The following is a 21,684-nucleotide window of genomic DNA, read 5'->3' as shown; positions in this document are numbered from 1 at the left end:
TATGAATGTGTTGTAAAGCCAGCAGCAAGCTTTTTTTTCCGATTGTTCCACGGGTCAAACAAAGAATAATGTTACAAGTAATTGCTTTTTGGTATCATTAAAGTTACCGCCACTCAAAGTTTAAAAAATAATTTTTGCAAGCATTTTTAACAACTTAAACGAATATGGCGAGACCAAAAAGCCATGCCTGGCCAGGAGCTGTTAATGCAAATCCAGCTGGAGCTGTTAATGCAAATTTTTATTCAACTATCTGTCTAATATATCAGGGCATATAAACTTTTTAATTTCGCCAAAAAATAAAAAAAATCGAAATACATTTTTAGTGGGATCTAGTTTGTCCGATTTCTTAATTTTTTTTCTCTCAACAATTTCACGTTTCAGTGCAAACGTAATAAATTATTATTATTATTATTATTATAACTGATATCACCAGATGTGAGAGGTTTTCAAAATCGTTTTGGAATCTCTTTGGATAATATAACCTTCAGTGTAAGTTTTTATGGTTTGAAATTTACGCTGATGTGGTCGTTAGCTGAAGAAGAACATAAAGATATGCTCCGATGCAGTGAATTGTGTCAAAATGAGACTGAACGCAGTAAAATGCGGCAAACTGCGGCAATGTCCGGCAAACTGCAGCAGAGTACGACAAAGTGCAGCAGGGTGTGGCGAAGTGCAGCAATGTGCGGCGGAATTTTAGGAAAAAGAGGTTGAAATGGCCTAATGTGCCGTGTAGAGCTGGCAATGAGCCCTGGAAAGCCGGCCCGACTTGCCGAGAAAGGGTGACAAAGTGTGGCGACGGAGAGAGGCGTCGGGCCCGCTAAATTTGGTGTTTCTACAGCCAAAAGGTGAGTGAAAGGTGACAATTTGTTTTTTCATTGAAAAATTAGGAACTTTTTGTCGTAATTTCACATAAGGTGAGGCGAAGGCGGCAAATTGGTGAGAGAAAGGTGAGACGACCCTAAAAGGTGAGAGAAAGACGGCACGAAATGCCGAGCCTATTGAGTGCGTCACAACTAGAACAGACAAACGGACACAGAAATCTGGGTCTCGCAGTTTTTTTTTTCAATTAAAAAAATTTAATTTATTCAAAAAAATTGTTTTAAAAAAAATCAGAGAACGAGATCACGAAAAAACTTGATAAATCCGCTTTTCTCTTTAAAAAATTCCACCAAAAACTGTTTCTCGAAGAAAATTTCGAAGTTGATGCAACTATCCAGATGTTCCAAGTGAAAACATTTTCCTGTGAGAATGGTGTCGTCTCCGTAGAATTTGTTGGATTTCCTTTCATAAAGTGATTGTACATCTTTTAGAAGAAACAAAAAAAATAGAGAGCACATGTGAGATCGGATGGCTCCACAGGAAATTGTGAATTACTGGGAGGGGGTCAAATTAGCAATTCTACACGTTTGTCGAGAGGAGGGTGAAGGTCTAAATCTAGCAAAAAAAAAACCAGAAAAAAGTGACCAGATTAAAAATCGATATTGAAAGGGGGCTCAAAAGGGAGAAAAAACGTCAAATTTTAAGAGAAACAAAAAAATAGAGAGCACATGTGAGATCCATCAGTACGAGAAACCTTCCTTAGCATCGTTCATCATTCTCTCCATCCTGAAAAACCTTTGTATATTTAGGGAAAAACTGGCAATTTTTACTTTTTTTTGGTTTCCGACTCAGTTCTCTTTCTGGACTTGGTTTTTGCTTCTTCTCTTGACAAGTCGTGACAATTCACAGCATGAGCAACAGCTCCATCCTTGTCACAATAATCCGAACTTCAGATTGTGCAGCGAAAGGGTTTCTTCACGACGTGTGCATTGAAAATGTGATGATCCCTGGAAAAACAACTATGGCTTTACTTATTTTAATTTATTTACTCACATCTGGCACCATTTGATCATTTTGTGGCATTGCGGGCAGCCGAACTTCGAATCAGGATCGGTCGTAGAGTCTTAAACACGATTTAAAATTTTTTAAACATTTTCCTTATAAAAATACCGCTTACTTACTTAGGATACTAGTACTTACTTTGAACGATATATTACTGAACAGTCATCGCTCCAGCTGGTGCTTCAGGGCCGGTCGCTTCTGGAATTCCCATTACCCGACTGTCTTGAAGAGCGGCGACGGCAAGATGCTCATTTCCGTCGAGATTCAAGAATCTTTGAATGTTGCTAAACGTGGCAACTGAAATAAAAACGTTCGAATTCAGCAGTAATCATGATTACTTACCTTTGGAAGAAACGAATTCCGAGAGTGGAGTTGGAACTGGCATTCGAAAAAATAACCTTAACTGCAAAATGAATAAAACCACTGCAACTTTTTTCGAACGAGGGACGAGGCAAAAAGGTTTCTAGGCCATGGTCGAGTCCCCGACAAATTTCAGCGGCCATTTATCTTGCTTTGTTTTCTGCGTGTTTTCTTTCATTTTTCACCGATTTTTTCCGTTTCTTCTTATCAAAACAAATAAATATATTTTTTTTGCAGATGCTAAAACAATTTCCAAGTGAAAAAATTGTGAATTGAGTCGGCAAGTAGCAGTGAAAGTGGGCAATGTAATATGATGGATTACGGCTATACAAAACTCAAACTTTTTCTGAAACATGATATATATGCTTTTAAGATGCTGAAAGTACCTGATTTTCATAACGAGACAGCTAAAAAAGTTTTTAGATTTTCAAAATTCAACATTTTGTGCCAAAATCTCGACTTTTTTACCAAAAAAGTTGAATTTTGAAAATCTCAAAACTTTTTCAGCGGTCTCATTATGAAAATCAGGTACTTTTAGCATCTAAACATCATATGTATCATGTTTGGGGAAAAGTTTGGGTTTTGTATTCCCGTAATCCATCATATTACATTGACCACTTTCACCGCTACTTGCCGGCTGAATTCACAATTTTTTCATCTGGAAATTATTTTAGCATTAACAAAAAATATTTATTTATCAGTTTTAATAAGAAAACACGGGAAAAATCGGTGAAAAACACAAGAAAAGAAAGCAAGTAGAAAATGTCGTAAAATGCGGTGTATTGTGTGCAAACACCGATTTTTCGCATTTTTTCTCACCCCTCGTTCGAAAAAAGTTGCAGTGAAAACTACATGGGAAAGGCTTCTAGAAATACTTCTCAGCTACTCTTTATACTTTTTTCATGAAAAGTTCAAAGAAAAATAATCACAGAGAAATTATCATTCATTGAAGGTTGAGGGAAATGATAAAATAAGGTTTAAAGAAACACGATATTTAAATTCTTCTTGGAGTGAACAATCCCAACTTCTCCTTTTCCTTGTCGATGTCTCCACCAATTCCATATCTTTCTTTGATATCTTCAAGCTTGGTACGAGCCTTTTCCGTGTCCATTCTCTTCCACGCTTTTGTCGCTTGATAATAGAGCACCACAAGATACCGATTCGAAACGTTATAGCCAGACAGATGTTCGCAGGCGGTTTTCGCATCGAATATGTCCTCGTAGACGACGAATGCAGTTCCGCGAGTTTCTGCAGTGTTTCCGCTGAAAAATCAATACTGGTCGGGCTTCTTCAAGAACAGGCAAAACCATAATTGTGCTTGAACTTACACTCGAATTTGCCGAACTGCTCCGAATTTTCCAAAAATCTCGTACATCTCTTCCGTCGTGATTTTATACGGCAAATTTTTAATATAAAGAATACGATTGACCTCTGGCGGCAGCTTTGCGCCACGGTTTTGACGATTTGCCATTGCCATTGTGAATCTGAAATTGAAAATTTGAAGAAAAAACGTAATAATAAGAGGCAAAAAGAGTCTCGAAAGCAAATTAAATTTTATAATTCGAAAGATTTTAGCCAACGACACTCCGAAATTCCACAGGGAATTCCACGCGCCTTGTTTATTCATCGAATTCTTTTTTGGTATTGTTTACTGAATTTTCTCAACATTTTTACTGAAAAATGATTCGAAATAGAAAATTCTATTGAATATATTTCATAATAATAATAAAAAAGTCGATAAAATAGTGATCTTAACGCGTTTTCTCAAAGGAAAATGCACAACAACGACACTCCGAAATTACGCATGCGCACTTTGTTTACCGTAAATATACACTAGTGTTTTTGCAAACAAACTTTTGTTTTTTTTCCGGCGAAACGATGTTTTTTTCTGTTATTTCAACCGATTTTTCTCTCAAACTTTCAACAAAAAATAAATTTTACAGTCATGTCGGCTCGCAACGCTATGGCAGCAATGCTCGACGAGCTAATGGGTCCCAAACGGAATGTTGAACTAGGAAAAGACACAAAAGTCACATTTGATGTAACTTAAATTTTTTCCCCTGGAACTATTGATAGATTATTACAGGATCCTGACATATGCCCGTACTTCCTGGTCGGTTTCTGTCCTCACGACATGTTCATCAATACAAAGGCAGATTTGGGAGCGTGCCAGCTAGTACATGACGATAATCTTCGAAGATTGTATCCAGAATCTCCAGAATATGGACAACTTGGCTTTGAAAGACGTCTTATGCGGTTTCTCGTTCAATTAGATGAAGATAATCAGCGAAGAATTCGAAAGAACAAAGACAAATTGTCCGGAATGGATGATAGTGGAAAGGTAAACTCTTTGAATCTGAAAAAAAATGTCGAAAACACGCAATTTTTCAGCGAAAGTTAGAGGAAGAGAAGCGTCAGGTACAATTGGAGATCAATTCGATAGATGATGTCCTGAAAAATATGATACGAGACGCAGAGCAAGCCGGCAGTGAGGGAAATGTGACAAAATGCCAGGAAATAGTCGCGAGAAGCGAGATGGTTGAAGCTGAAAAACGAGGTCTTGAAGAGAAACTTTCACAAATGAACGAACCGAACCCACAAGCCATGCCACCGATGCTTGACGAAATGGCAATTAAGCCAATGGAGGTAAATCTAAAAATCTAGAAGATTTAGACTGATTTTTATCCAAGAAAAATACAATTACAGGTTTGTGAAGTGTGTGGGAGCATGCTCATCGTGAATGACGCTCAACAGCGTATCGAAGAACATTTGACTGGAAAAATGCACACAGGTTTCCAAAAAATCCGGACTATGATTCAACAGCTTAAGGTAAATATGCACACGTATATATCATATTTATATATGCTTTTACTATTAGAAAATGGGCTCTGAAAAACGCTGAAATCTCTCAAGCACACAAGCTGACGTACAGGTATTCCCCCCAAAAAAATGGTTCAGGTTTTTTCACCCTCCCACGCCTTTTTACGTGTCATGGCTCAAAGAGCAGGTATATTTGACTGGAAAAAACTGGCAATATGTAGACGAATTTTTTCGCGGAAAATAAATTTAAAAAATTTCAGGAAAAGCTGAAGGAGTTTGAACAAGCCGAGGAGACTAAAAGAAAAGAGCGGAGGTACTAGCAATCAGGGGTGCAGCCGAAAAAATTAAAAAAAAAAATTTTTTTCGAAAAAAAAGTTTTTTTTTAAACAAAACCGAAAAACGACAATTTTCGGATTTTAAAACTTCTTTTTCGATTTTTCTGGAAAAAGCGAAAAATTTTCGATTTATCCATTTTTTTCAAACCGAAAACCGTAAATTTTTCGATTTTTGAAATAACCACAAATTTTTCGATTTCTTTAGAAACACCGTAAATTTTTAAATTTCTTTGTTGTAAAAACCGTAAATTTTCCAATTTTTTGGTTTTTTAACTTAAAAACCGGTAGCCCTGCTCACAATAAAATTTGATCAATCAGAAACTGAAATATTTTCAGAGAAAAACGTGCTGAAGCAGCAACAACATCTGACACTGAGCGCCGCCGTCACCGAAGTCGTTCTCCACATCGTTCCAGTCATGATTCCAGGGATTCCAGGGATTCCAGAGATCGTCGAGAGCATCGTCATCATGGATATGATAGAGATCGGAGACACCACAGAGATCGAAGATATTAGATTATTTTTTTACAAAATCGAATTTTTTGTTATACCTTTTTTTGAAATTGGAAAATTGAGAAAAGTTTCAAAAATGTTGTTTTTCGAAGTTTCGAAAATCGGTGAAAAAATTTCAAAAAATTAAGCTGATTTTAGTGAGAAAAACAATTAGAAAAACGATCCAAAATTATTACAATTTCGATATTTTTTCCTAAAATTCAATTTTTTCCCGAATTTTCCTGATATTCTGAAAATCGGTTTCAAAAAATTGAAAAAGCCGATTCAAAATTTTTAAACATTTTGACTTTTTTCCACATTTTTCCGATTTGTTTCGTTTTTAAAAAATACCGTTTCTCTCATTTTTATGTACTGGTATTTCTATCCGTTCCCTTTACAACCCTTCTAATTCAATTAGTTTGTTTCTTTTTTTTCTCTCTGTATCTGTAGAATTAATGACTTCTGATTTTTCCGTCCAAGTACCTAATTTTTCCCTTTTCTAAAATTCTCAAATACGAGATTCAATTCTTCTCTCTAAATTATTTTAAGTTCCACATAAAAACTCTTGTTTTTTTTTCTTTTTTGTTCAACTGCCTTGTTTCTAAAAAGGGTTTGATCCCCGGGAAATATCGATTTTTGGAAAAAAAATCAGAGACGAAGATATATACTCACAAACTGTATTCCCCCTTTTATGAACATTTCTTCAAAATTAAAAAAAAAACCGGTTTTGCATTCTGTTTTCTCAACTTTTCGATTATTAAAAAAATACATTCATATTTTAAACTTTTCCGGTCGATTCTCTATTAAAAAAATTATTTTTTGCATCAAAATCAACCAATTTACGAAAATTTTTTTTTAGAATCGTCGTATTTTTTCCGTATTTGCGACTGAAATAAAAAATCGAAAAAATCTTTTAGACAATTTTTTCCCCCAAAGGTTCTCACAATTTTTATATAATTTTTCAGGTATTCAGCACTGCCACACAAATGTTTTCCGAAACATTTGTACCGTCAATATTTTCATATAAACATCGACTATTACATCTTTCAGTGTTATTCTTCATAGTTCCATATTGGTATAGGTCTGTTTTATTGCAAATTTTTCTCAAAAAATCAAACAAAAAACTATTTTTTTCACGAAAAATCAATGGTTTAAAAAAATCACTAAAAATTGAACTTTTTTCCAAAAAAGAAATTTTTTTAAAAAGAAAATCACAAAAAATTAACTTTTATTCAAATCAATTATTTTTCTATAAAAATCACCGAAAAGTTGAACTTTCCTCAAAAAATGATTTGATTTTTTTGAAATTGAATCTTTTCCAAGTAATCACCAAATAAAAATAGAAAATGACTAAAGCTCAAATGTTTAACTTTAAAAAACGTTTTCCCGAAAAATCAATCAACAATTTAAAATTACACATTCTAAACAAATTGATTTTTTTTCTAAAAATCACCAAATAATCGAACTTTTTTTCCAAAAAAATCAATAAGAACGTCAAAATCAATTTTTAAAATAATTTGAAATCCAATTTTTTTTTTCATAAGAATTTGACTTTTTTAAATTTACTTCTAACGTAAATATTTCGTTTAAATTTTTTTTGTTTTAGGTTTTCTAAATAAAAAAATTAAAATTTTCGTAAATATTTATCGAATATTTCAGCTACTACAATGATCAACATCGTCTCTCGTCGTATTCAGTTGAGACGGCAATGTTTTTATCATGGGAGCGAGCAATCGTCAAGCCTGGAGCAATGTTCAAAAAAGCAGTTATAGGATTCAATTGCAACGTGGATCTGATTGTTAGCGGAGTTCGTGTGGTCGATGCGTTGAACACGACGTGTTCAGAAGGAAAAGATCAGGAAACACTCGAAACATTGGCAGATTTGCATCAAACATTTGCACATTTCTTCCAAAGAGGAGCCGCTGCCGAAAGGTAGAATTTCTTCGAAAGCTTGGATTCGTGAAATAGAAAATAATTACGTTGGAAAATAAATTTTATCTTCATTTTTAAAATTAAATTTCGAAAAAGGGAAATATAAAAAATTGACGAAAAGTAAAAAAAAATGAAATTATGAATCTTAAAATCTGTGAAAAATGTAGAAAAGTGTATGGAAGAGACGAGGAAAAAATTGGATTTCTAAAAATGACAATTTTAATTTAAAAAAAGGAGAAGCTTTTACAAAAAAAAAGAACTTTCGATTTTCAATTTTTCAAACAATAAGATCATATTTGTTTCAGATACATGTCATCAGAAGATCAATTCAACCTTCTCGTTGCCGAATCTGAAGCATCCACCCGATCCCACCATCATATCGGAGGAAACGCTGCGCTTATGGCAGACAGAATTGCTGCAAACTTCCCAAGTACTGAAGTCTATTTGGTTGGACCAATTGGGCCGCGTAGTCAAGCACTTCTTCATCCCAGTGTCAAACGAACGAATTCGACAAGAATTTTGAAAGTATGTGAAAGAGTCGGCGCAAAAATGAATATAATTGTGTGGTTTTCAGGACGAGCTGCACGTAATTCTTGAGTATAAGCAAGGAGAGATTCTCGGAGATTGGGTGGCACCGAGTAGCAGTCGCTTCATTACAAGTCATGATCATTTCAGTGGTTCGATGGTGGTTATGGAAATGTTCTTTAAAGCAATCGCTCAATTCCGTCCAGATCTTGTCGTTATCACCGGTGTTCATTTACTCGAATTTCAAAGTAAAGAAATGCGACAGGAAAAGATGAGGCTTATCAAGCGAAATCTTCTTCAAATCCCGCCGAAAGTTCCGATTCATTTGGAGCTTGGAAGTTTGGCCGATGAGATTTTCTCAACTGATGTTATCAATAAGATCCTACCATACGTAGATTCTCTTGGTATTAATGAGCAAGAGCTCACATTCCTGTCACATATTGCAAATGGACCACATATGGAAGAATATCCGGTACAAGCTGGAACCGTTCATGTGCACAAAGTTGTAGAGATGCTCCATTGGCTCTTGAAGACATATGGAAGAGATCCCACTGGACAAATTGCGTCGAAAACTGGATACCGGCTCTCTCGAATTCATTTCCATTGTCTCACGTATCACATTATGGTATCTTCTGGAACAGATTGGTCTAATCTTGCTGCTGGCCTTGCTGCCGGAGCCAGAATCGCTGGTCGATTGTCATGTAATATTGGAGCAAATACGATGGATTCGGAGCTGCTGGAAATTAGAACTCCGGCGAATTTTGTGTTGGATAAGAAGATTGAGAAGAATTATCAATTTGAAGCTCATAAGTATGTGAAAAGAGGAATCAATTGAGAGAAAAACACCGAATTAAAAAAAACACCAAAAAAGCTTTTAAGTTATCAAAAATCAATATTAAACTGAGAGTAGAATTTGTGGGTATTTTGCGTAAATAGACTGAAACTTGTCCAAAACCACCTAATTTCATAATGAGACTTCACAAAAAAGTTGCCCAAAACGTTTCGGGTCAAAATTTCAAAAAAAAAACCAAATTTTGCTAAAATCTGGAATTTTTCCCACTTTTCTTTGATTGTAGGTCGGGTTACTGTAATAGTAATGTAGGGGTACTGTAGGAGTACGGTAGGATTACTGTAGTTATGGGGGAAAAAGTTGTGTTCCTTTTCCTTATCAATCTGTTTCCAGCCCAATAGCATCATGGATGCGTGAAGATGTTCTATTCGTGTTCACACCTGTTCTTGTATGCCGTTTACCATCAAAAACCGTCGGAATTGATGATGCAATTTCTGCTACCGGACTTCTTTATTCACAATTTTATCGCTTGAATAGACCCACTCATTGGTAGACTTTCACATGGTGTCGGGTTATCCCATCACGGGTTGATGTACAAGAAATGCGGGATTTCTGCGTCTCGCTCACCGCATTTTTGTAGATCACACCGTGATGGGACACTCTGACACCACGTGTACTTTATTGTAAAAATTTGTTCATTCTCCCCATTTTTTGCCATTTTTTTCATGTATTTTCTCTTTTCCCCCCAAAGATTCTGTGAATTTTGTTATGATTATGTGCCTGTAATTTTTGTAAATGTAAATAGTAATAAATACCCTTTTTTTTCTAAATTTTGAATTTTGTGGTTTTCTCCATTTTTTCTATTTTTTTGCGATTTCAGGTAGTCTCATCAAAAAATTGACGATTTTTAGAAAAAAATCAAATATTTTTTTGAAAATTTTTAGACTTTTTGATGATTCAAAATTCTTATAATTTTTGGATCGAAATTAATGTTTATGTAAGTAAATTTTTGAAGTTTGAAAAACGGTATATTTTTGAAAATCGAAAAAAAATGTTTACAAAGCCTCAAAGTGCAGTACCGAAATCTCAGATTTTGCTTTTTTAGACCCAAGTTTTTGATTCCAGTTGAAAATCAACATTTTTTCCAGAACTTTGAACCGCCATAACTTCTTTTTTGTGAAATTTTCAAAAAGTCTTATTAGTTTCGGTAGTTTTTCGGTAGTCTAAAATGTCCGTCTAATCGGTAGTCTCGGTAGTCTATCGGCAGTATGAAAATTTTTGGGTAGTTTCGGCACTCGGTGGTCTAGTTTCGGTAGTCTAAAAAAGCAAAGTGTCAGATTTCGGAACTCCACCTTATGGGGTTATTCAAGTAGTGTCGGAAAATTAAAAAGTGTAGAAAAATTACGTCACAACTGTATTCAAGTATATAAGAAAAAACAAAAATGTTTTAATTTTCAAAAAAAACAATTTTTTCAGATGCTGACTCCATTTAACATAGCTCGTTGCTCCACACGACTTATTCGAAGAAAACCTCCAGGAGGTGGGATTCTGGATGAAGGAGTCACATTTTCAGATGTTCACAACGTAATTCTTAATCCAACGACACGGCTACCGTACCCAGAGGAGCAACTTCGTGAGCATATTGAAAAGACGTCAAGTGAAATTATGAAGGAAAGGAATAAAATTCGGTAATTTTGGTTTTTTTTTGAAAATTTTGAAATGAAGGAAATTCGAAAAAATTTAAAATTTTATTATTTGATTTTTTTCTCGGAAAAATCATGCAAAAAATAGTTTTTCTTTTTTAAATTTTCGAAAAATAACCGGAAATTATTAAAAATGTGGCCAAAAATGTACATTTTTGGTTTTTGAATTTTTTTCATTAAAAATAATTTAAGATCGAAATACCGATGAGCCTGGTACGGATAAAATAGGCAATTAAATTTTTCTTTTTTGAAAATTTCTGAAGTTCGGAGTTTTTGTTTTCAAAATTTCAAAAAAAAATTTTTTTCAAAAATTCAAATTTTTATAGAAAATCAACTCTACGATCGTTTTCGCTGTATTTCCGAATAAAATCACGTTCCATCACTTATTTTCCGTCTTGAGAGTACTAAGAATCAGATCGTTGAGATCGATGCACCATAAGCTTTGTCAGCCCATATATCGGTTAATTTTGATTTTTCAAGATACGGAACGCGCAAGAAGAAAGACTCTGGAGCTATTGATTTCAGTCAATTACCCATCGAAGAGCACGTCGTTCTATTATTTCCGGGACAAGGAGCACAATTTGTTGGAATGGGTCAAAAGGTGTTAAAGTAATAATGTTCGGCGCAATTGTTCAATTTTTTATTTCTACAGGTGATGGATATTCCAGCGGCACGGCGAGTTTTCGATGAAGCATCCGAAGTTCTAGGATATGACATGCTCAAAGTTTGTCAAGATGGTCCCAAACAGAAGTAATAAATATTATTCTCTGAAAAAATTAGAAATCTTTATCAAATTGTGCTCATGGTGAAAAAATACCGGCAAAAATACGTTTTTTGCCCGATATTATCTAATTTTCGATTTTCAAACAGTACTATTAATGCTTCTGGAATCGCCAAGCATATTTTCAAAATCAGGAGTGGGTGACAATTGCCGTTCGGCAATGTGGTTGTCGACAAATTTGGCAATTTGCCGATTTGCCGAAATTTTTCAATTCCGGCAATTTGCCGATTTGCCGGAAAAATCGTTTGCCGCCCACCCCTGTTCATAATATTGTCTGAAAAAATTTAAAAAAATTGCAGACTTGAACAAACACTTTACTGCCAACCGGCCATCGTAACGTCATCAATAGCAGCGTTTGAAGCTTTAAAAGCATCAGATCCGTCAATCGAAGAAAACCTGACTGATACAGCTGGATTTTCAGTCGGAGAATATGCGTCACTTGTTGCCGGGAAAGTTTTGAGCTTTTCAGATGGTAATTTGGTTTTTGTGTTTCTTCAATTCTTCTAAAATTAGACTTTTCCAGCTATCAAGATCGTGAAAACCAGAGCCGAAGCAATGTCAGAATGCGCGAAACTGGTGAAGAGTGGAATGGTTACGATTCGAGTAAAAGCTGCATCGAAATTGGATAAGGCAATGGCAGATGCCAGAAAAGTGGCGGCGTAGGTTTTTTCTCACAAAAATTTTCAAAAAAAACCTGCGGTTTTTGCAGGAAGAGTACAAAAAACCCGACGGAAATCATAAAAATTGAAAATTTTCAGAAAACTATTTTCCAACATTTGAAACTACTTTTATCGAAAATAAATTAACTTTGATGCGAAAAAATAAATTTACTTGAAAATAAACTAAATCGGCAAATTTCCTGAATTGAAAATTTCCCGCAAATCGGCACTCCGGCAAATTGCCGGAATTGCACATTTCCGGCAAATCGGCAATCGCCGAAAATTTCCAGCAAACCGGCAAATTGCCGGAATTTAAAATTTACGGCAAACCGGCAATTTACCGATTTGCCGGATATTTCAACAAAAAAACCTGCCGAACGGCCACCCAAACCCTGATTGTTCAAATTTCCAGTGAAAACCGAGAGCTTGTTGTATGTGAAGTTGCCAACTATCTGTATTGCGGTGTCCGAGTAATTGGCGGATCAGAAACGTGCCTAAAATATTTGGAAGAAAATCAAGAGAAATACAATATTCAAGTGATGAAGAGACTTGCAGTTTCGGCAGCTTTTCATACACGACAAATGGAGTCTGCCGTCGAACAGGTGTGTGCTTCTTTGCTATTTTCAAAAATTAATAACTTTTCATAGTGGTACGGTAGAAGTACTGTAGTTCAAGAAAAAATAGTTCTCATCCCCAGAAGTCGGGGCTGCGCCGGAGGTACGGTTCATGGCTGGTTAACAGAAAAATATTAAACAGAACCTGTATTTTCCGATAAAGTTGTTTTTATAAGCTTTCCTCATGTTTGTGTTTTCAGGTGGCAAAAGCTTTCCAAAACGTGGAGATTCATCGTCCGGTGTGCAATGTCTGGTCAAATTATAGTGGAAAAGTGATGTCATCGAAGAAGGGAGACGTTCGTGGAGCTGTCGCCAAACAAATCAATTCACCGGTTCGATGGGAACAGATTCAACAATCGCTGTTCAGAAAACATCAGGTAAATTTCAAATTTTTCGTGGTACTGTAACTTCAACGCCCCAAAACACATTTTCTTGCGCGCTGACTCAAATATGGTGAAGAATTTGGATTTTTCACATTAAAAAATTTCAGAACGAAGCATTCCCCCGCTTCTACGAAGTCGGTGCAGGACGTCAGCTCGGTGCGATGCTTTTTCAAACATCGAAAAAGGCTCACAAGAATTATTCACATTTCAGTTGCTGAATTGATTTTTTTCATTGTTTGTGTTATATTTATGTTAGCCTTATATATTATGTTAGCCTTATATTTATTATAGTTTCAATTGTTGAAAATATAAATTTCAGGATAATGAGTGCCCGTTTTATTCTAAAATCATTCAACAAACAACTTTTTATTTTTGCCCAATTCTTTTTTCAGCCATCTGTCCTTTTTTTTGGGGGGCAAAAAAATTCTAAAAATGTTTGAAATTATATTAAATTGAAAAAGGGCCATTTTTAAGGGTTCGGAGATCAATTTTGAGTCCTCTAGCTAAAAAATGAACCATTTTAGAGAAGTTTCAAAAATGTTATTTTTTGCCACTTTTAATAGTTTTTGATGGGTTAAACTTAGATTTTTTGGATTAAACATGTATGAATTACCCGTTCCCTACAAAAATAAACAACTTTTTATTTTTGCCCATTTTGATTTTTCAGCCATCACATAATGACTGTCCTTTTTTTTTGGGCAAAAAAATAATTTTTCTAAAAATGTTTGAAACCATATATTACCATGAAAAAAGGCAATTTTTTAGGGTTTGGAGATCAATTTTGAGTCCTCTAGCTAAAAAATGAACCATTTTAGAGAAGTTTCAAAAATGCTATTTTTTGCCACTTTTTTGCCATTTTTGCCACTTTTTAATAGTTTTTGAACGAAGTATTTCCCCGTTTCTACAAAGTCAGTGCAGGACGTTAGCTCGTTGCCATGCTTTTTCAAACATAGAAAAAGGCTCACAAGAATTATTTTCATTTCAGTTGCTGAAGTGATCTTTTCATTGTTTGTATTTATTATAGTTTTAATTGTTGAAAATATAAGTTTCATGATAATTAGTTTACCCGTTTTATTTATAAATCATGAGGCGAGATTTCAAAAAAGGATGAGATACGAGAAAAGTATTATTGGAATATGCGGAGTCGAAGACGTGGAACTGAAGACACTGTACTCCGAAGAAGCCTGCGGGAGGACATAATGGCGACGCTCGGGGAGCACCGTGCGTTTTTGAAGTGAGAGCAGCGACTTGCAAGCCGCGGGCAATTGATCGGAGATACCCAGTTGAGAATAGAGCTGCTCGAAACTCGAAAATCCGACAGTGATGAATCGAAGCATCATCTTTGCCGCTTGATCTCCACAGCCTGCTCGTGTTACGGGCTCCACACATTCAATCATGGAGCCAAGTTTTCTGAAAGAGAAATTTAAGTTTGTATTGAAGGATTGGCTAGTTTCTTACTTGCAGAGCATCTCGAAATGAGATCTCAGGTTGTGATGCTCCTTCCGTAGTACTGTGACCGAAAATCGATTGCTTGCGGCTAGAGAATCATTGATCTGAGGTCGGCACTGTTGGAGGGCAATCTTTTCGTGTCTAGAAAATAGAAATGCTGAAAGACCTGGATGATATTAGGCAGTTCGTTTTTCGTTCAATTGGTATACTTACTTACTTTGCTCAAAAAAAGCGGGAAGCTAATTGTACGACAACTTTAGAATTTTTCACGTGAAAGTAAGCATAGCCAGGGTGCAGGTATTCCCGTGCTAATAAAACTAGACACTACAGGAAACCAAAAAATGTCTACATTACTTTTTTTATATTAAAGTATTGTCAGTTTACTTAACTCGATTCAGAATAGTCGGTACATGTGTACCATTATTACGTCACATTTTTCAAATTAATTTTTTAAATGGAAATCTGTATTCAAATATTCATGCTTGGGAAAAATAGGGCCGTTATGGGGACGCCCCTCCCCCCGCCCCAAGCAAATTTCGGTCATGCTGCACTTGACCCCTTAGCCTAAACAAGACTCTGTTAAATCGATTCTGATCGACGTCGAAGTCAGTCCAATCGACATCAAAGTATGTCAAAGCTGGGGACACCTGCATCGATTGGACGTACTTCGACGTCGATCAAAATTGATTTACCAATGAGATCTATACATTTTCAACTTGAAATGTAATATGTGAATGATATATGCACTTGGTAACTTACTCGGCAAGGCATGGAAGAGATCGGAAGAATTCTGAAATATTATTGTCATTTGTGTGTATGTGCCTTTGAACCACACCCCCCCCCCTTTTTGCCTTATGAAGCCCTACGGGGAGCCCATTTACCAAATTGACGAGTCTCCTTTTCTCGTATGTGCCCTTCCATTCAATCTCCACAAACACCGCTACGAGATTTATTAGCCTTGACATTCGTGTGTGCTTCTATCCTCCGTATATTCTCCCTCCTAAACTACTGCAGAACCTGTCGCTGGTGTCTCTAAGCTTTGGGCATTTGGTAGCTGTGCGTATAAAGGGTGTTAGTAAATCAAAGTGTCAGGATATCACGAAATCCCTAGAGGGGATATTTTGTGGGGCACATGTTGCGGGCTAGAAGAGTACTTGTGACATTCTGATGATGAAATGAAAACCCGTTAAATACTCTGACTGTATTTCACGCATTACAACATGTGTGTAAGGTTTTGCTTTTTTAGACCAGTGTTTTAAAGTATTTTTGAAACATGTTGGGGGTCTGGGGCAAAATTGATTTAATCTATACATTGACTTATTTTCTAGTCAATCTAACCGACTAATCGGAAATTATCCTCTAATGTTAACAGTTGTTATTCTCAGATTACGAGAAGGGTCTTAAAAGACGCCTAAACCTACAGTGAGAAATATTTTCTCTCTTCTATTTTTACTAATTTACAGTAGGCAAAAGTTCGAATGGCCACAGAGAAATATAGCCTCTCTTCGAGAAGCTGACTCCCCCGATTTAATCTTTTCCCATTACTTCTTACTCTTTTTCTCACACTTTCCAATCTTCCTCTTAGGCTCATTTGTCAATTATTCAGTAGTCTTTTAACCCCTAAACAATGACGTCTCTGATTCACCCAGGAGACCCCCTTCCCCCGTTTTCTAACTTCTTCAAACTCCCAGTCGTCTCACCGTCTCGATGCTCCACACAGATGAATCGTATGCCCGCATAGGTTTTCCGAATGCTGGCCGAGTGTTGCGACACCTTTTCGCATGAGTGAAGACACAAATCGACACGTGTGTAGGCTCTGGAAGTAAGAGGTGCGTGTCAAGAAGGTACTTGTTGTAAGGACAAAAAAGAAAGAAATTGTGTTTCTTGAGAATTGTTTTTACTTTTCCAAAGAAAAAAAACTTACTGGCAAATATCGTAAAAACTCCTTTCGGTCAGCTCCTTGTTAGACGAGGTTGATACCAGGGAGCTCAGGCTCAATTGGCCAAGTTGTTCGCTCTGCAGCAGTGGAGTTGCTTCGAGTGACTGGAAAAGGCAACACGACACATGGCAAAGTGCAAGTGATAAGTTAGTACTTTGAAAGTGGTGGTGGGGAAATTGAGTGATTGGAAATGAAACCCAGAAAAACCGTGAAGCAAACACACACAAATGATTTGAAAAACTTAACCAACCTGCTGCATCTCGGCTATGCACGGCTCGATGCAGTTTCCACCGGGAAATGAGCTCCACGTGGATTCGGAGAGAACTGAAATATTGTAATTGGAGAAGTAATCGTGGTTCACCGTTTATTTTTTGATTAAAGGTGATCTATCCCTTGTGGGATTGTTGTCTTAAACTCAGTCATACTCAGTCATATTAGTGAGATTATTATCAAAATATTTCCAAGAGACCGAATTGTATATTGATCTAATAGAGTATGCAAACAAAATTATTATAACATTTCGATTTTTCGTTTAAGGTTTATTTTGGTTTTTTTTTTGAAATGAATTGTTTGTAGGTATACCTGCTAGGTAGAACAGAATGGAGCTACGCCGCATCATTTTGTTGATTGCATTGAGGTGAAAATTGTTCTGAAAAAATTCAGATTAACGGGGAGTTGAGGTATGGAGAAAACAAGACAAAGTTTTGTCGGTGCCAGGTTCTTGTCAAAGTTTGGTCCGAAATTTTTAACTAGGTTCAGAAAAAGTTAAAGCAGGAATTTTGTATTTTTCCTTCGTATCGTTTTGAACTCGGACAAGAGATTAACAGGGTTTGGATAAAATCTTAGTGAACGCGGCCTGAATCAAATTTCTCTTAACTTGGCCAAGCTAATCCAACTAGGTTAATACTTTCGGACAAAACTTGGGCAACAGTGTTCAAATTCCTAGTGGATAAGGAGTGTCCGATAATCTAAAAATTTTGAGAATCAGCAAACTTGGGCAAAATCAAAATTTTTGGTAATTGGCAAATATTTCTCAACAAAATATATGTGTTTGCCTACCATGTTTTAAATTTTTTAAATACTCTTTCAAATACTTTTTTGGTAATTTTTATATTTGATGATCGGAAATTTCGGCAATTTTCGTTTTTTGCCAGACTTGGAATTGCGACGAGCAAATGAAAAAAAAAGGGCTTAATGAATTCGAGAAATAGGTCAAAAAATTCTTTAAAAATTATAAATGCTACAATTGACGAGCATGCCCTGCAAAATAAGCAAACAAGAATTCAATTGATGCACCGGCTGCACTTTGGCGCAAAAACTCGCTAAATAGCCGTTGACTGGTTTCGGCTCCCACGAGAGAACAAAAATTGTAGTTTTGCGACCGCTAATCGACTTTATGTTTCTTTTTTTCTTTCCAGCAATCTATTTTTCTTCATGTTCTTCAACAGAACACAAGCTGTTCCATTTTTGAGGTAATTGCTCTCTCTCTCTCCCCCTCTTTTCAAGAGGTGTTGAAAAAAGGAATCAAGGATATTTGGGGCCCAAAATTGACTAGATGTGTGGTGTGGTCATTATGAATTGGGAGACAGACATTTCGAAAGTCGTATAAAACTAGCATGAACACATGGAATTAGTTGAATCGAATGAAAACTATTGATTGCTCCCAATATGAACATTAATTGAACGATATTTAAAGATGGAGTAGCGCCAGTGGGAACTCTAAATACATGTATAATGATCTAAAACTACCAAAAATCATAATAAAGCACTTTTAAAAAATTTAGATTTTTCATAATTTTCGGTCAAAGTTTTGGCAAATTGCCAAAATTTTGAAAAGTATGAGCTTTTGAGGAAATCCAAAGCAATGCCGCATGTTCCGACCCGTAACACGTTTTAATACAAATAATTTTTGAAAAAGTGAAAGCATACTTAACAAATGTAGGAAAACATTTTTTTTGGTCCACTTCTAAAGCTATGAGTGGCAAAGACTGAGTGATTGTCACTTTTTGACAGTAAATGAAAAATTTCAAAAAAAAATTGAAGAGTTTTATTATATATTCAGTCATTTTGACACCAGAGCCGTAGTTTTTAACATTTTTCCCACTGGCGCTACTCCACCTTTAACAGATACTCATATCGTGTTGAAATGACTACATACCTCACAAGGAATCTATTTGAGCTCGTTTTATTTAATTGTATTAACTTATTTATTCAAAAAAGGAAAAGTTCTAGGTTTTCAAAATCTAGTAGACAAGTCTCAGAGGAGCCTCGCTGCTTCACCTAAAATGAATGGTCATTTTTTTCAACAACGGAACACCCAAAAACAAGACAATAAAACAGAAAAATGGTGACCCCTAAAATACGGGTTTTTGATGTCGCCTGGGGAAAAGAGCAATTGAATGGAAATGGAGGGACGAGAAGTGGGCTCCGGGCGACGGCCAAGGACACGGACCCCAAGAAAATGGGCGTGGCAAGATAGTTATGAGCTTTTTCGGGAAGGGAGCAATGTGTTGTGCAGGCTCGAAGCCACTTGATATAATATTCGGAGCATACGGGGCCTCTTCTTCAGAAAACGAAGAAGTAGGACGGAGTCTTTTTTGTTGGCTTAGAAAAAAAGAAGAAAGCAAATGGAAAAGGTATTTAAAAGAATAGGCAAAGATTACCGAGGAAATTATTTGAGAAGACTTCCAAATGACACCTGTCTCGTTGGAAAGAAGATTTTTTGAATAGGCTCCTAATAAAAATTTAGCGGCAGAGAAACACCTAGAATTTGAAAAAGGTATTTAAAACAAGCGGTTAAAAATTCGCGTGTATTTTCCTAGCCAACTGTTGTTTTTATTATGGTACATGATTGTAAAAACAATTTGAGACGTTAAAAAAATTGAATTTTTATGCGAAAATTTTCAGCCAAATTTGTTTATCGAAACGTTTTCTGAAACTTTGGAAAGTGATTAAAGGCCGTTCATAAAGGCCGAATCGTTCATTGTGGAGAAAAAAATTGTTGTGTGACATACCAACCTTCTGGAAGAGAGAATCCTGCCAATTAGAAATTTTTGGTGGTGCTAATTAGTGGTGACAGGCTTTTAGTCTATCTGGATATAGTGAAAAGCTCTTACAACATTAAAATTGCTACAAGAAAGCGTTTCAAACAAAGCGAGTCATTTGTAAAATAAATTCATTGAACTATATTTAGAGTTTCTTAAAAATTCAAAAAAAAAACTTCAAAACGTAAATTGGAAGACTCTTTTTGAAAAATGTTCGAAGTTTTAAAGAAACCTCAAAAATGTTTAATGACACAAAATAATGAAACCACATGTATATTTTCTAGGTCGATGAGCTTCAGATGTAGATGTCAATAAGAAAATAATCACCCATATAGGTAGTCTTGAAACGACTAAATGACATAGTAAGATATTCATAACAGAGTATAGTTTTGTGTGTTATAAAACAAGTTTTAGCCCATGTAAACTATATTTAGGCAAAATTATCTCGATATAGCTATAGCTGCGTTAAACGACTCCACAAAACAACCGCTAGTTCTGACTCTTGAAGTAACTTTTTAGGTGGACTGTAATTTTTTTTGTTTATCTAGAAATGTTTCGTTTTTGTATCGATCGAGGGACTTAAAGCGTCACATCGTTTCCATCGCTTTAAATGAAAATTTCAGCATTTTAACCAGGAGTGGGCGGCAACTACCGTTCCATAAGAATGTGCCTATTGAATGTGTCAATTTTCTCAAAAAAAAGTTTCAGTAACAAACTTTAATTTCATAATACCCGTTTTCCGGCAAGTATGAGACAGTCAAAAAGTTCACATATTCCAAACACCCGTTTCTATTTCTGTTATAACTTTCAATGTGGCTCATAGGGAGCACACATCCCACACACACACACACATACACATACAAACAAAAAATATTCAAGTACATACATGACCAATTTGAATTGCCCGCAGACCAAAGAAGAGAAAACGATGAAAGAATACATTCAATTTTCGATTTTTGTGTTTTGAATTTGATTGAAAATCTATCCCTCTTCCTATGCACAAAAACAACACCACAGTAGGATTCCCCCGCACAAAAGTGGCACAATGAGATGACCGCATGTTTACCTAGACACACATCTTCTAAGCCCTGAGCATTCGCACGACAACGATGCTCCGGTAATCCGTTGGTGCGGACGAGGCGAACGGAAACCGAACACATTGGAGTGTGTTGAAGTTTGCTTCTTGATTAGTACTTTATATTTGAGTTACTTCTTATTATCTTACACCTATAAAATTGTCATGAAAAGCTACAAGTGCCAGCCAAAGCTTGACATAATACTATACACAGAGTGAAACAACATCGTTCTTACTAGAATATAACAATATAATTCTTGGTGTCTATCTAAAACTGACTATCAAATCTGACCCTTCAGAAGTTTAGAGATATTGCTGGTTGATTCGTTCACGGTAAAAATGAATCTCAAAACAGTATGAGTCAATAGCAAGGGAAGTATCAGAAATTAATGCCAATTAAAAGAAAACCTTCTAAATGTGCTCCTACAAAGTTTTGAGCGACAGATGAGCACTTTGGAAATTAATCTGAAAATTCAAGGCAAAAACTCTTGTTACAACAATTTTCTGAAAATTTGTCAATGTTTAATGATACAATGATTCCTCCATTTAAGATAAAAAATGTGTCAGTTTTTCCAGAAAGTTTCCAAAAACATTATGTGAACAAAAGCTTTCGAAAAGTATATTTTCGTAAAAATAGTGTTACTCGGTTCCAGACTACAGAGTTATGAAAAATTAAAAACTCCTCAAAAATACTGACTCTCAAAATTTGCCGAGCTTAACAAACTCCGAAAAATATGAAATTTTTCATTTTTTTGGAGTACTGAAACTACTGAATTCTTAACACACATATGCTTTCTGAATAAGTCCCGTGTAGTGTGTCTGCTTAAACATCAAAATAACCCAATAGATCGGAAAATTTGTCAAATCTACTTTTTTTGAAATTTGCCGTTTTGACAAATTCGGA

General features: G+C 35.7%; 6 protein-coding genes and 2 non-coding genes across 13 annotated transcripts; 4 read left to right on the top strand and 4 right to left on the bottom strand.

Annotated features, from left to right (window-relative positions):
- Positions 1 to 1,067: 1,067 nt before the first annotated feature.
- C50D2.10 (Transcriptional regulator) lies at positions 1,068 to 2,991 on the bottom strand. 2 transcript variants are annotated; one of them, NR_132571.1, is made up of 5 exons: positions 2,224 to 2,482; positions 2,020 to 2,178; positions 1,873 to 1,942; positions 1,650 to 1,826; positions 1,068 to 1,605 (listed from the first exon to the last, which is right to left on the bottom strand). NR_132571.1 is itself a non-coding variant. In NM_001392985.1 (5 exons), the coding sequence occupies exons 1-2, from the start codon at positions 2,264 to 2,266 to the stop codon at positions 2,033 to 2,035; spliced, it is 189 nt and encodes a 62-aa protein (NP_001379709.1). In that variant the 5' UTR covers positions 2,267 to 2,991; the 3' UTR covers positions 1,070 to 1,605; positions 1,650 to 1,826; positions 1,873 to 1,942; positions 2,020 to 2,032. The 2 variants fall into 2 exon arrangements, 1 of the variants encoding a protein (NP_001379709.1); NM_001392985.1 differs by having other exon boundaries at positions 1,070 to 1,605; positions 2,224 to 2,991.
- Positions 2,992 to 3,167: 176 nt separating this feature from the next.
- Positions 3,168 to 3,725, bottom strand: sftb-6 (Splicing factor 3B subunit 6-like protein). The gene is made up of 2 exons (NM_061258.5): positions 3,570 to 3,725; positions 3,168 to 3,503 (listed from the first exon to the last, which is right to left on the bottom strand). Exons 1-2 carry the CDS (start codon positions 3,716 to 3,718, stop codon positions 3,236 to 3,238), a joined length of 417 nt encoding a protein of 138 aa, NP_493659.3. The 5' UTR covers positions 3,719 to 3,725; the 3' UTR covers positions 3,168 to 3,235.
- Positions 3,726 to 4,184: 459 nt separating this feature from the next.
- luc-7L3 (Luc7-like protein 3) lies at positions 4,185 to 6,458 on the top strand (the record flags this gene model as incomplete). Of its 3 annotated transcripts, NR_132570.1 has the most annotated exons (7): positions 4,187 to 4,282; positions 4,328 to 4,582; positions 4,633 to 4,887; positions 4,948 to 5,070; positions 5,120 to 5,248; positions 5,322 to 5,374; positions 5,733 to 5,910. NR_132570.1 is itself a non-coding variant. In NM_001381286.2 (6 exons), the coding sequence occupies 6 exons, from the start codon at positions 4,187 to 4,189 to the stop codon at positions 5,908 to 5,910; spliced, it is 960 nt and encodes a 319-aa protein (NP_001367546.1). The 3 variants fall into 3 exon arrangements, 2 of the variants coding, with proteins under 2 accessions (NP_001367546.1, NP_001368513.1); NM_001381286.2 differs by lacking the exon at positions 5,120 to 5,248 and having other exon boundaries at positions 4,185 to 4,282; positions 5,733 to 6,458; NM_001381287.1 differs by lacking the exons at positions 4,187 to 4,282; positions 5,120 to 5,248 and having other exon boundaries at positions 4,376 to 4,582.
- A 393-nt stretch (positions 6,459 to 6,851) lies between these two features.
- C50D2.7 (putative ADP-dependent glucokinase) lies at positions 6,852 to 9,960 on the top strand. Its single transcript, NM_061256.5, has 5 exons — positions 6,852 to 6,967; positions 7,546 to 7,818; positions 8,124 to 8,343; positions 8,393 to 9,153; positions 9,527 to 9,960. Exons 1-5 carry the CDS (start codon positions 6,873 to 6,875, stop codon positions 9,684 to 9,686), a joined length of 1,509 nt encoding a protein of 502 aa, NP_493657.2. The 5' UTR covers positions 6,852 to 6,872; the 3' UTR covers positions 9,687 to 9,960.
- A 649-nt stretch (positions 9,961 to 10,609) lies between these two features.
- mcat-1 ([acyl-carrier-protein] S-malonyltransferase) lies at positions 10,610 to 13,600 on the top strand (the record flags this gene model as incomplete). The annotated part of the gene is made up of 8 exons (NM_001381285.2): positions 10,610 to 10,821; positions 11,317 to 11,437; positions 11,489 to 11,586; positions 11,917 to 12,089; positions 12,141 to 12,276; positions 12,689 to 12,878; positions 13,091 to 13,267; positions 13,381 to 13,600. 8 exons carry the CDS (start codon positions 10,610 to 10,612, stop codon positions 13,489 to 13,491), a joined length of 1,218 nt encoding a protein of 405 aa, NP_001367547.1. The 3' UTR covers positions 13,492 to 13,600.
- Positions 13,601 to 14,305: 705 nt separating this feature from the next.
- C50D2.6 (CPG4 domain-containing protein) lies at positions 14,306 to 17,695 on the bottom strand (the record flags this gene model as incomplete). 3 transcript variants are annotated; one of them, NM_061255.4, is made up of 7 exons in its annotated part: positions 14,306 to 14,683; positions 14,732 to 14,863; positions 15,482 to 15,512; positions 16,423 to 16,538; positions 16,647 to 16,765; positions 16,912 to 16,985; positions 17,244 to 17,695. In NM_061255.4, the coding sequence occupies 7 exons, from the start codon at positions 17,275 to 17,277 to the stop codon at positions 14,371 to 14,373; spliced, it is 819 nt and encodes a 272-aa protein (NP_493656.2). The 3 variants fall into 3 exon arrangements, with proteins under 3 accessions (NP_493656.2, NP_001300524.1, NP_001300525.1); NM_001313595.4 differs by having other exon boundaries at positions 14,325 to 14,683; positions 16,647 to 16,738; positions 17,244 to 17,316; NM_001313596.1 differs by lacking the exons at positions 15,482 to 15,512; positions 16,423 to 16,538; positions 16,647 to 16,765; positions 16,912 to 16,985; positions 17,244 to 17,695 and having other exon boundaries at positions 14,371 to 14,683; positions 14,732 to 14,742.
- Positions 17,696 to 19,109: 1,414 nt separating this feature from the next.
- C23H3.11 lies at positions 19,110 to 19,215 on the bottom strand. The gene has a single exon (NR_050778.1). It is a non-coding gene; the product is annotated as an Unclassified non-coding RNA C23H3.11 (non-coding RNA).
- Positions 19,110 to 19,215, top strand: C23H3.10. The gene has a single exon (NR_050779.1). It is a non-coding gene; the product is annotated as an Unclassified non-coding RNA C23H3.10 (non-coding RNA).
- Positions 19,216 to 21,684: the final 2,469 nt, after the last annotated feature.

Source organism: Caenorhabditis elegans, chromosome II, assembly GCF_000002985.6.
Source record: "Caenorhabditis elegans chromosome II".
NCBI classification, from domain to species: Eukaryota; Metazoa; Nematoda; class Chromadorea; order Rhabditida; family Rhabditidae; genus Caenorhabditis; species Caenorhabditis elegans.
Note: the sequence above shows the minus strand (reverse complement) of the source record. Positions and strands in the feature narration are given on the sequence as shown.